Source organism: Colius striatus, chromosome 7 (assembly GCF_028858725.1).
Source record: "Colius striatus isolate bColStr4 chromosome 7, bColStr4.1.hap1, whole genome shotgun sequence".
NCBI classification, from domain to species: Eukaryota; Metazoa; Chordata; class Aves; order Coliiformes; family Coliidae; genus Colius; species Colius striatus.
Window position 1 is genome coordinate 23,664,986 of NC_084765.1, and position 13,258 is coordinate 23,678,243.

The 13,258-nt window shown below is 40.5% G+C and overlaps 1 protein-coding gene across 1 annotated transcript in view; it reads right to left on the reverse strand.

The window, feature by feature from the left end:
* PRTG (protogenin) overlaps nucleotides 1-13,016 on the reverse strand; it is an 89,004-nt gene extending 75,988 nt beyond the window's left edge. The window contains exons 1-2 of the mRNA XM_062000413.1: nucleotides 12,950-13,016; nucleotides 11,860-12,162 (exon numbers count right to left, since the gene is read on the reverse strand). Coding sequence (XP_061856397.1) covers nucleotides 11,860-12,162; nucleotides 12,950-13,016 — 370 coding nt within the window. The remainder of the gene's footprint in view (nucleotides 1-11,859; nucleotides 12,163-12,949) is intronic.
* Nucleotides 13,017-13,258: the final 242 nt, after the last annotated feature.

Consider the following 13,258-nt stretch of genomic DNA (forward strand, 5'->3'; position numbering starts at 1 on the left):
CCCATTGATGTAACTCTAGGCTCTGTTACTACTTCAGAAAACAGTCCTGCTAGGAGGACTATAGCCAGGCCCTGCTAACAATTCAAACTTATTTCACCTTACCCAGTACAAACATTTTAATGATTTTAAATCAAAAAAACACCTAACTGAACTTACCTTCATACTGCTGTTTCCTGAGGTGGGCAGAGCTAATCCACCCGTTAGTAGCTGCTAGAAAGCGAAGACAAACTCTTCCCAGTTACTCCCAAATCCTGACTACTCTACCTTCTTCCAGCCATCTCTAGCACTTACCAGATAATGTGAAAAGCCAGTTCAAATCATCACAGTTAACCACACTCGTCAGATAACTATCTAGCTAAAAAAGGGTTTTTTTTCTCTCAGTTTATCAATCAGACCCACAAGATATACAGACTGCACAAGAGGTATAGCATTAACTGCATCCTAATCTGCATTTCCAGAATTTAAAAACTAGTGCCAACTGTTTGATGTTTAAGGCATGATTTATTGTTCTCTTTTTGAAAATTTGTGAACTGATTAAACTTCTTCATATTCCATTGCACATTCTTTTTAATAGCTTCATATTTATGTCATCAGTGGACTTTTAGATCTAGTACATACCAAAAATCCCACAGGCTACTACTAATGAAAGGCATTAGAGGAATTGTCAACGTTATAAATGTTCATCTAAACACCAAGCATAAAATTTGGATGATTATCTCAGTATGGTCTACTTCCAGTACCACCTCTGGTGCACAAAGTGTAATATGCCTTTGACACTGTTTCAAAACTGAAGTGCAAAAAAAGTTTTAATAAAAAATACTTTATTATCTTCTTAAAGTTGGCCATTTTCAATAAAATCTCTGACCATAAAAGGGTCTGATATCCTTCCATCTATCTCATAATGATACCTACTATCAGACTGGATATGTCACCTTTTTTTTTGCAGAAAAATAGTTTCCTGCAGTTATTTTATGATAGACGGGAGGGTGCATATTTTTTATTATTATTATTTCTCTTAGATACAGTCATGCAAAACCAGTAACTGTGTCAAGTAAGAAGGAGGGGAATAAGCATTGTGTGGATTTCAGGGATTCACCATCTGAAAGCTTTTATTCTTCCACAGTGAAGGAAAGTTATGACCTTTGACATGTGGCCATGGTGCCAAAGAAACTGCTCATAAATGTGTGTCAGTAAAGAAGCAGAAATCAATAAATTCATTTAATCCAGTGAACTATTATGTAGTGAGACACGATGGATTTTAGAGAGCCAACTGCTCTACTCCTTCTCTTAAAAGACAAAAAAATTATGAAATGGATTTTTTTATATTCAATTTTTTGAAGGTTTTACAATCTAAATGTTATAAGTAATAAATATTTTAAATAGCTATGCCACAGTTTGTTAGTACATTCGTTCCTGGTTGAAAGATCCCTGATACAGTTGGATTCAGGTAGCACAATAGGAACACTAGCAGGTGGGTAGATATCCTATTAACAATCTCTACCATTATTAGAGATAGTTACCCAGAGGAATCAAACACAGGCAGGTGTTAAAAAGTGTGTATTTTTTTCCACACTAGATGCTCAAGAGCAGAATGAATGAGATAACACAGTAATTTTAAAAGAACAAACAAAGCACGACCTAAAACATATACTATAAAAGCTTTCAACAAAGTATTTGGTTATCTACCATATACGTTATGAGAATCAGTAATAAGCAACATCAGGTAAAGACGACGACCATTAAAAACAAGTAATAAATGCCATGTGCTATGTCACAAAACTCCTATGGATGCTACCAAGAATTCCAGTATTTTCTTTTACACTGTATGAATGCCTATCTCTTACAGCATCTAGTATATTCAAGAATTTCAAACACTAGAAAACATAATTACTGCTACAAATAAAGTTCACATCCTTACAAGGAAGAAGAAAAAAAAAAAAAGAAAAAAAATTACTAACTGGAATAAATAAAAAAAAATCTACTGAGAAACAAAACAAAAACATCCCCATAACTAGTTTTGTCTCCAGTTCTTAAATAATTGAAATATATTAGCTTCTGCTCTTAAAATTAGTATCTGAATATACATTCACATGTACGTATTCATAGAGCCACTGTGCACAGAGAACTGTGGATTTCTATTATGATCATTTTTACAATAGTTTGGTCATGTGAGAAAATTGAGCTGTCTTGCTGACACAGACTGGCTGAACTACTAAAAGCAGTATCCACTTTCAACCTTTATTGAAGATCAATGATAAATCTGCTTGCAAACTGTGGGCCACAGAGTTGTTTGCAAAAATAAGTATTAAAGCAAGATGAAAAAAAGAGCTGGTCATATGCTCACGCTTTTAAGGAGGGTGAGGGAAGGAAGTTTCACCCTTGTAATTTGGGACACACTTTGTACAAAGTTTCTCCTCGGGCAAAATTACATGAGTTGTGCCAGAACTCGCATAGAATATTTCCAGTTAACATCAATTTGCCGGATGTCACAGACAAGTTTAATGAACAAAATGATAAATGTCTGTCAATGGCTTCATAAAGTCAACAAATTCTCATTACAAAGAGCATACATAATGCACAGCTCTGCCTGAGGCATATGTTACAGTTATTAGAAGTTTACCAGAGATCTTGATTGGACAGTGAAATAGTAATTTAACAATTTACACTACTTAATTTGCTGATAAGTTACCTAAACAATTATTAATATGTTGAAGATTGTACAAGCAGAAGTAAGCAAAAAAAATATAACAATTCTGCATGCTCAAAACTTTAAGATTAATTTTAAAGTTTCTGTGAAAAGATAATGACTTATTTGGTAACTTCCAATTGTAACAAGTGGAAAAAACAATAACACTGAGCTGGTTTCATTGTACATCGTTACAATGACTATCAAAACAGTTTTTTCTGAATCATATTTATTTCCTGATTTTGAAGTCACAGCCAGACCACTTGAGACATGATATTATACTTCTGTTGAATCATTTTTACCTCATCTAAATTTGGGATCAAAACTGACCTCAAAGTATCTTATGACACTTCCCTCCTCTGACACAGCTGTGAAAATAAGCTCTACTGGAAAATAGTACCTCCTTCCACTCATAAGAAAAGGGGGGTCACCAGAAGCAGTTTTGCAAATCCTAACCAATGATATGGCATATATGTGGCAATTTATGAACAGAAAAAGAATATTTTTAAAAACCCAACAAACTACATGCAGCAATAACAGTCTGCACAAAAAAGAGAGGAAAGAGTGGGAACATGAGAGAGGAGACAAATCATGAGAAAATGTTGAGTGTAAGAATAGATTGGCAATTAAATGAAAAGCTTTTGTATTTCATACTTCTCTCGCTCCATTTTAAGGTGTACAGGAAGCAAGGGTCTCTCAATACAGCTTAAAAGAACTGACAGTCCCACTCTATAAACTGGCACACAGATGACTTTTACTATTTTAGCAGGACAAGAGAGGCTGACCATCACATGTTGTGTGAACCCCACAAGCCTCCACACCCATGACTGTAGGAAACTCAACAAGGTTTCTACTTGTTTGCTACTTTTTACAACAAAAGTTCTTGTCCTCATTTTGCTAGAACAGTGCATTTGCATTTATCTCATGTCCCAGAAGTTACTCCTTTCTTCAAAACTCTGCTTATATGCAGAAATAACTTCATAAGATAATTTTCAAATAATTTATGGGAATAAGCGTGTGTACTTTAGTCAGAAGAGGAAATCAGTTTATGTAGGTACAAATCCAACAACTACAATTACAGAAGATTAAATGACTGCACTCCTCAATGACTTTTTTCCTCTCCAGCAGCTAAGTCATCTCTAACCCTTTCAGAGACAGTGAAGTAGTATCTTGGTACACTGCAACGTTTACCTCAAATTAATGATTCAATTCTGACAACAGTTTTGGATATGAAGCTTGTTCTCAGCATTCTTGTGGTTTTTATCACATGTGCATTTTCAGGTTTTTTTTTCTCAGTTGTTCTACTGCTCTAACATCCAGGAGATAGGAAGGTACTTGCTGCCTACTACCACAAGTGCTACAATAAAGTGTCCAGGCTAGAAGCAAAAATAACTTCCCCAAGCTTACCTACTGAATGTTCCCATCAGCCAAACTTAGACAGTATCTTGATCACAACAGGAGTTTTCAAAGGTGTTTAACAGTGGCACAGAAAGACTCAGTAACTCTGAAATCCTTACCCCATAAACTACAAAGATTGTAGAACCATAGAATCATTTTGGTTGGAAAAGACTTTTAAGATCATCGAGTCCAGCCACTAACCTCACGCTGCCAAGCATGTCACTAAAATACTCTCTGTCCCTTCGCACCTCATCTATGTGTCCTTTGAATATCTCCAGGGATGGTGACTCCACCACCTCCCTGAGCAGGCTGTTCCAGCACCACCTCAGTAAAAAAGCTCCTCCTAAAGTCCAATCTAAACCTCCCCTGGTGCAATATGAGCCCATTTTCTCTTGTCCTATCATTTATTACTGGAGACAAGAAATGGATCCCACTTATCTACAACCTCCTTTCAGGTAGTTGTAGAGAGTACAGTGATCATGTCTCCTCATCTTTTCCAGGCTAAACACTACCAGCTCCCATAGCCCTTCTTATCAGACTTGTTCTCCAGACCCTTCACCAGCTTCATTGTCCATCTCTGGACATGTTCCAGCACCTCAGTGTCCTTCTTGTAGTGAGGGGCCCAAAACTGAACACAGTATTCAAGGTCCAGTCTCACCAGTGCCCAGTACAGGGGGACAATCACTTCCTTAGTCCCACTGGTGACGCTATTTCTTGTACAAGCTAGGATGCCATTGGCCTTCTTGGCCACTTGAGCACACTGCTGGCTTATGTTCAGCTGACTGTCAATTAACACCACCAGGTCTTTTTCTGCCAGACAAAGATTGCACATTCCATAATTCTGGGGCTACGATAATAAGAATCTAAGTGAATTTCATGAGCACACAGCAAACTTCTGTGCATCTGAGGGAAACAACACTTAAATCCTATTCCCCCAAGATACAGATGCACTGATTTGTCAGAAATGTCCAACCAGAACCCAACAGAGATGGGTAATTGAGCAACAAGCACTTTCAAACAGGGTCTTGAGATAGTCACTGAATTATTCAGATGCTACCTAGTTTATTTTGCCCTTATGAGTTTTCATGTTGATAAACCAAAATTTTAAAACTCCCACTCACTTAAGGAGATAAAATTTGTTTTAATTGGAAAGAGAAACTAACCAGAATTACTTTTGAGAGTTATGAAACAAAGTAAAAGTAGTAAAGAAAATCTGTATAGTACTGTTTATCTACATTTTCCTCTAATATATTAGGAAGGCCACCTCCCTCCAAAACTTTTACAGACAGAAAAAACAACACAAAAGAGGAGATTACAGTAATTCTGTAAAGTAAGTCACAGATAAACCCATCACACACTAGTGGCTTTACAATCATCTCCTTCCTATATTTGCTGTTTACCTCCATCTACAAAAGAAAGAAACAATTACATTCATACAAAGGAAAAAAGGTTCCACTATAGATGTAGGTTTTGGAAGGCCATGAAGTGGATTTGTAACTACCAACACAGATCCAGTGCAATATTTTTTTTCTCCTCTAACTCAATTGTTGAAACAACTTTAAAACATAGGCACTGCTTAAAATGCTGCTACTTTAAAAGCTACGCAGAGGTTGACCATAGTAACTAACCATACAACCCACACTTATTCAACAAAATGTGGAGACTTGACAATGTTAATTACTTTTTCACTTAGGTGGTGATTACCCAGTTATAAAGACTGGAAGTAATCAATCCGAATTTAACAGCTGGGCCTATTGATGAAGAAAAAAAAAACAACAATGCAAAACTAAACAAAATATTATGTCCACAGTTTTTGAGATAAGATGTGGCAAAATATGAATTCCCGAGAAAAACACACAAAAACCATGCATGAATTTGTCCAACAATGGAAATGACCATATTTCTGTAGGAAAATGCTCAATAACTTTAAATTCTTCCTCCAAGATTCTCTTTTGTCATTGTCGTAAATTGTTCTGCACACCATCAATAGCCACAGCTGTTAAATTGTGAAGACGTGACAACAAGTCTCTAGGCAAACAACTGCTCAGAGTGAGATCCTTTTCTTTAGGATAATCAGAGCTGGCTGACAAAAGGGGGCCTTACTGAATGCCCTTTCAACAATTTCTACACCAAGAAATGCAGAGAGAGAGAGAGGGAGGGGGAAGAAGGGGGCAGTGTGGGAAAGCACCACACTGCAAGAAGAGAACAGCTTCCTTTGCTGCCAAACATTAGTTTTCAAATATAAAGAAATCTCAGTAGCTTAGTGCACATATCCCATGTAGAAGTTCCAATGGGTAAGAATTGAGTGCTTCTAGTCACAGCTCTGAAAAACTTCTAGCACGGTACCATGGTTTCCTTCAACATTTCTCACATAGGTGAAGGTTTTAGTAGCTGCAGAATACACTGGCAATAAGACTGAGTATTCTTTTAAAAATAAGCTGATAAAAACGTTATAAAGTTACAGTGGTAAAAACTAATAAAAACCATAACAGTTTCGGCCTTAGTAGCTAGGAAGAAAAGCAAGGGTATGAAATGCCTCGGTTTGGCATTGTGCTTGACACAAGTTTGAAACTGAGGTGTTGAGGAAACTCAAAAAGTTCACTTCTCTAATAACATGGTAGTGGAAACACACACTGTTCACCTGCACTAAGTAATGTTTTATACATTTTTTTATCCTAACAGCATAAAAGCCCATCCCTTAGCCTGTGGAAGAGCTCTTACAAGTGCAGACCAGTCATTACTGAAAGAATAGCAAATGCCCTGGTGCAAAAATAAAAGTACCTAGTGGTTATGCTTTAAAAGGATGTTGACAATTTCTTCTTAAATGTGTGTTGTAGGAGTTCAGGTCAAAAGATATCTGGGCCGGTTCTAGAGGAAAGTGCTACAGGAAAGATTTAAGAAGGAAAATATTTCCCAGTTTTCTTATTTCTTCAGTGTATCTCAGTTAAAGAACAAAAATTTTACTGCTCTTCTTCACCTTTATCAACTGGTGTTGCCGACTGAGGCATTAAACATCTTCTTCTTGCCTTAAACACCAAAATTTAAATACACTAAGGATCAGCCATGTGCTCTCTCTGGTTAGAAATAGATTCTCAGGACATTCAAGTCAACTAAAGCAATAGCAATAAGGTATCACTTCTAAAAACTTGAAACAAGAGTTTCCTCAAACTGTCTGTAACCAGACCAGTTCAATTGCATTAAGACTTTGCTATCTTTTTTCAATTTAACATAATTAAACATGTCTTTGAGCTCTATATATGCGTCTGGAAGACACCTGAAATGAAAGATTCTGTACAAAATAAAAACTGTCATGTCAGACCACAGCTATTATTCTCTTCATTTAAAGCAAGAAAATAAAATTATTTCTTTTAAAAGTTAGTAGAGGGGCAAAATTTTTGCTTACACACATTTCATAAAGGCTGTAGTTTGATGAACACTTATTTTTGTGTCAGTCTAAGTTTCAGTAGCTTCTCTCTGTCCCCACTAAGCCTTCCCACCTCCATGTCACTCCTCTCAGTTATGCCAGTGCAGACACTGTGAGTGACTCTGTGACAAACCACATCAGGGATGTCATTTGAACTAAACACCATCTTTTGTTTCAGCTGTATTATTTTAACACAGATCGGTTCCCTATTTAATTAGCTACACATGCATCTGTGCCCACACAAGGAAGGGCACAATGCAAAAGTGGGAACAAACAGCTAGAACTGCTAAGAAAACACGACTGTTACAGTACAGAATGAGGCTCAGCTGGATGCACTCTGAAGTGCAAATACTTAAAGGCAGAGAAAAAGATGTTATTAGGATATCAAAACATAAATACTGCCAATTATTGGCAGGACAGTGGGAGTAGAACTCATATCACTGCCACAGCAGGTAAGCAAAATCACAAACTCTCCACAAAGTACAGCCTGCTACGCGTAAAAGGCCCAGTGTTTCATCAACTACAGTGCAGCATGCACATGCAGTTCCCCTCCAGGAGCATGTTCCCGGAAACCTTCTGCTTGCATAACCTTTCACTCTTGTGAAATGTAGAAACCTGTACGTGAAGAATTGGCCTTACGTTTCCTGTAATTCACAAACATTAACATCAATTCGGCCAAGTTACTAGAGGAGAAAGGGCTATCCAGGAATCAGGAATGCTCCTGCCCAGTTGTATACATCACATCCAATCATCTTAAGACTTTGATTTCCTCATTTTGTGAGAAGGAGATAAACAATGAGCAACACGTCCAATCACTGCACAAAGCCCACCTAACTAGCTTCAGAACATGATCCACGGTTTTTTCTTATTACTGTCTTATCATAGGTCTAGCTTTACTGTGAGAAAGAATCTTCGTTACCTGTGATTAAATAGTTGCAATTTAAAAATGCAGGCATATAAAAATATCAACTTGTTTATTTTTGGCTGATTCAAAGTTGTACCAAAAAGTGGTTTGGATTTCTCCACAGTCTACACTCCTTTTATACTCCACTAAGAGACCTAAGTCATACTGCTCACTATCAGCATTTTAGCTCCACGTGTTGTCTCACAAAGAATCACACAGGAACCTTCTCCTCTCCCCCTGCCAAGTCAATGAGCCTGCTTTGGAAGCAATGTACAAGCATGTACTGAAACTAATATTTATTTCTACCTAAGCAACACCTCAGCCCCACAGTTTCCTTGAAAAAAGTAGGGGGACCTTACCGGGGGGGGGGGAAAAAAAAAAAAAAAAAAGACAGCCCTAAATTAGTCAAATTCTTTTGTGCATGGATGAACAACAGGAAAGCAAAGCCTAGGGGCCTCTGGGGAGGAACCCTGTCCCTGCAGACCTACTCTGATGTGCTCGGGAGATAAGGCTCCATAGTGACACTTAAGGAAAGGCCTGCTCACATTTGAATTTCTGCATTCCTCAAGAACAATTCATGGCAATCACTAACTTTGCAGAGGAGCTACATGAAAGCTTTGGCCAATGAATGAGGGTCATCTGCTCTTTATCACAAGGGTAAACCTCATCCTGGCCAGTTTCTAACCTTTTAACCCTGTGAATTCTTAATTTGCACATGAATAATGGAATTCTTGCCAAGAGTGCAACCTTCAGCTTCCAGTTCCTAACTTTAGAAACCAAGACCTGATCTCCTTGTGTGTTCAAATCTTAAACTCTTGGACAGATTAAAGTTTTTGATTTCCAAATGCAACACTAAACATTACAATTCTGAAGCAAGAGATAAGCGTACTGGCAAAAGTTTTGACCGGGCAAAGTAAAAGAACATCCTCACACCCCGCTGCTACCAGTGACTAAAGAGAGGCTTTGCTTTTTTCCTCCAAAGAAAGAATGTCCATTTAATGCCTATTCTCCACCTGTTTAATATGTATAATTCCTTCCGCATCCTAACCACAAGGTAAATTGCCTCTGCAGTAATCAAAAACTGCTTCTAAACAGAATTGTAAGCCTACTAAATCCCGCACAAGACTTGAATTTATTTAATTTAAAACATCTGCAAAGTTCAATCAACTCATGATATTTGTCAGCAACACTGTAAAACTGACATATAAAAATAATTTTGTTCATGTTTTGTGGGCTTCAAAATATAAAAATACAAATTACTGCCTTATTTCACAGCTTTACAGTAAACATGACATTCTAAAACCAGTCAGATTGGAATATGACTAAAAAGAAGAGTCTGCTAAAGATAACTTCATGTTTGGCCACTAGTTAACCACTTAATCACTAAGTCAACACCACCTACTGTGATCATTGTGGATCCACTATCTCTTCCAGTTTTCTCCAACAGCCATAGGAAACCTTTCAAGTACTCAAAGACGAAAAAGAAACCTTTTGTCCCAGTCTTACAAGGAGTGGAAGGGGTGAAGGGGGAAAAAAACAAAACAAAAGAAAAAAGAGGGCTTCAAAACAAGAGTCTCACAGCACAGCACACAATCTATTGGTTCTCAACTCTTCTTTGACAGATATGTTTATCAAAAAAGAAAAACAAAATTAAACCATCTTTATGGTGAAATAATGTGCATCAGAGAGAAAAACATTTATAGAAGTTCAGTACAGTCCAAATAAAGCCAGATAGCACCCGTATTGTACTACTGTAGCACTCTGAACTATTTCAGAACCTCTCTGACATTTAACTTCTGACAGAACTCACCCTGCAATGTCTCATATTTAAAATGGCCCTGAATTTCCACAGTCCTACACACATAATCCATCAGCCATTGCTTCACTTTACTAACACTAAAATTCCTGCCCTCTTAAGAAAGGTTTCCTCAGCCTGTTTATTAACAGTGCTGACACTCTGAAACCTTATGATGGTAATTTGAATGTTAACAATACTAATACTTCCTTTTGATCAAAAGTATCCAAGAACTGCTTGGTTTATTAACCTTGTATGTAAGATGCCATGACATAGAGTAGTAAGTAACTAGGTTTCTGAAATACAGAGTTCACAGATTGGCCTCTTACAGCACATGAAAAACTCATCACTTGGAGACACCTGCTTCTAGGCTGGTTTTCAACTGCCCAACGCACTGGCCAGCTGAACAAGATATTTCACAGCTTTCTGGGGTATCTTATGGACATCTTTTATAATCAGTTCAAAAGCACCTAGAAAAAAACTACTAACTGTTAACATTCAGACTTTTTTTTTTAAGGTAAGTTAATCTATCCACTGTAGGAACTAGTTTCAGATTGAATTTGGCAAAATTTGTGACTTAAAACTAGGAAGTTTCCATAGAGGTATCAGTATCACAGTTTTGTGCAACTTGTTACTAAGAACAGAGTTGAAGAAGTCAAAGGAAACCTTTTCCTTTTAGATTAAGTTTCTCAGTTAAGTCCTATTATAGATGGAACATGAGAAGACTGCATAAACTATGCACTCTGTGTTATACTGTCTTTGAAATTACTTCATGTACTTGTTGTAGAAGCAGCCTACTGGCAAAACTCTGCAATGGCATGGATAAAGGCATGGCATTCAGTTCCTAACACATACCTCTGGATCAGTACATTTAAAGATGCTAGGAAAATGGCAACACACACTCAGGGTCAGGCTGTTAAAGTTATAAAGGTACTTAAATACAGCTATCTCCTTCACCATTCATCTAGTAGTAGGAAGTCACTCTAGAAACATGACCCTCATTTCCTAGTGGAACCACATAACAAGCTCTTAAAAGTCAGTCCCAGAGGACTGTGAAGCAGTTCTAAACAGGACAGTACCCACATCTGCTCAGGTGAATGCAACACACGTGTCAGAAAAGCAATGCTTTGGCAATTCAGCCCTCACAGTTGCCCAGAAAACCTTTCTCCTTTTTCCTTCTCGAAGACAGCCATCTCTATCAACATTCTACCCGACTCCTTGACACAACACAACATCAAGCTATTGAACAAGGACTAATACATTTTTTTAAATCAAATTTCTAGACAACCCTTGTAAGGCTGCCTGAAGAGTACTTGAGAAAAGAGACTCAGGACTTTTGTAGCAAGTTGCCAGCATGGCTCTGCATCACCATCTGCTCTGGAGACCATGAGCCACCCACATAAGGCACCACTGTCCAAGAGGTGTCACAGGTGGCTATGTCACTCCTGCCACATCAGTGACTCAAAAAGGAGCCACCCATAATCTTTAAATGTTTAAAAAAACCCACAAAGGTTCTGCAGAATTGACTTGCTATTTGCTTTTGTACTTCGTCTTTTCAGGTATATGATCAAAACAATAGGCTGTTGCACGCTGTTCACGGAACTGCCATCACAAACTCAGTGGTAGATTAATAAACAAGAGCTGGAACTTACTTGCTAGTGTGAGGTGACTTTTTTGACTGAGAATGGCCCCATATTTGTTCAGAGCTAAGCACTGGTAAAATCCTTCATCAGACAGCTCTCCTTTCCTTCCTTCCACCTCAGTGATATATAACGAGCCATTGGATAATGTGTAGATCCGTTCACTTTCAGATACCTTCCCTCCATTTTTCAGCCACGTAATAGTTATAGGAGCTTCACCGCGGGCCTGGCAGTCTAAAACCACTGGATCCTTCCTTGAGACTGTAATGTCCCGAGGCTCTTTCACAAAAAACAGTTCACTAAAGCACCACACTCCTAAGAGAGAGGAAGAGAAATATTTTGCCTGTAAGTATGGACGTGCAAGTTATCAAGTGCATTTGCGAGCTGCGCATCATCTTGCTCAACCCACAGCATGAGGTGAAACTTAAAGTTAGTTTTACAGGCCTTTTCGGACTCTGAAAACTCCGAGAATCCCAACTGCGGTACCGCCTTCACGTGGTTAACGCCACCAGGCTGTGAAACACCCAGGCGCTTGCCTCCTGCCTTTCACACGCGTTGTGTCAAGGAGTTTCAGAACCGCGCGGGAGGCGCCGGGTGCCGCGGCGGCCGCCACACAGGTGCGACCGGCACTGCTGCCCGGGGAGCCGGCGCGCCCGAGCCGCTCGCTAATTTTACGAGCCAAAGAGCTGGAGCGGGGCGAGTCGTAAAAGGCTAATTTTACAAGAAATCGTTAGCGAAAGCCTCTCGCGGGCGAGCGGAGGGGCCGGCGCCTCGCGCAGCCCGCCCCGGGGCCCCGCGCGCGGCTAACTAACGGTAGCCCGTGGGCCGGCCCGGGGGGCGCCGTGTGCGCCGCAGCGCGGGAGCCAGGCCCCGCGGCACGCTCGCGCCCCCTGCCGGCGGGGCGGGGCGCCCGCCGGCCCCTTCCGCGCCGCCCGCCCCGTCGCGGCGCGGGGCGAACAAAGCGCGGCGCGGGGCCGGGGCCGGTTCCCGCTGCCGCCGGTCCCCCCGATGCCAGATAAATAAAACCACGTGCGGTGGCGCGGCCCGGGGCCGGGGCGCGGACAGACAATGGCCCGCGGGCGCGCGGGGCGGGCGGACTCACCTGGCAGCGGGAGCAGCAGCGCCCGCAGCAGCGCCGGCAGCAGCGGCCGGCGGCGGAGCGGCGCCATTCAGCGCGAGGTGGCTGGCAATGCCCCGCCGGCCGCCAGAGAGACCGGTCAGCGGGCGAGGGGAGGAGACAAGGGACGGACGGAGCGGCCACGGCGCGCCCGTCCCGGCCCTACTCTCCGCATCTCGTCTCCATTGGCCTTTGGGGAGGAGAGGGGCGAGGGGCAGGGCCGGGCGGGGGGCGGAGGAGGGAGGGACACCGCTGGACGGGGCGGGACGCGGGGCAGGGTGGCCACGGCGGACA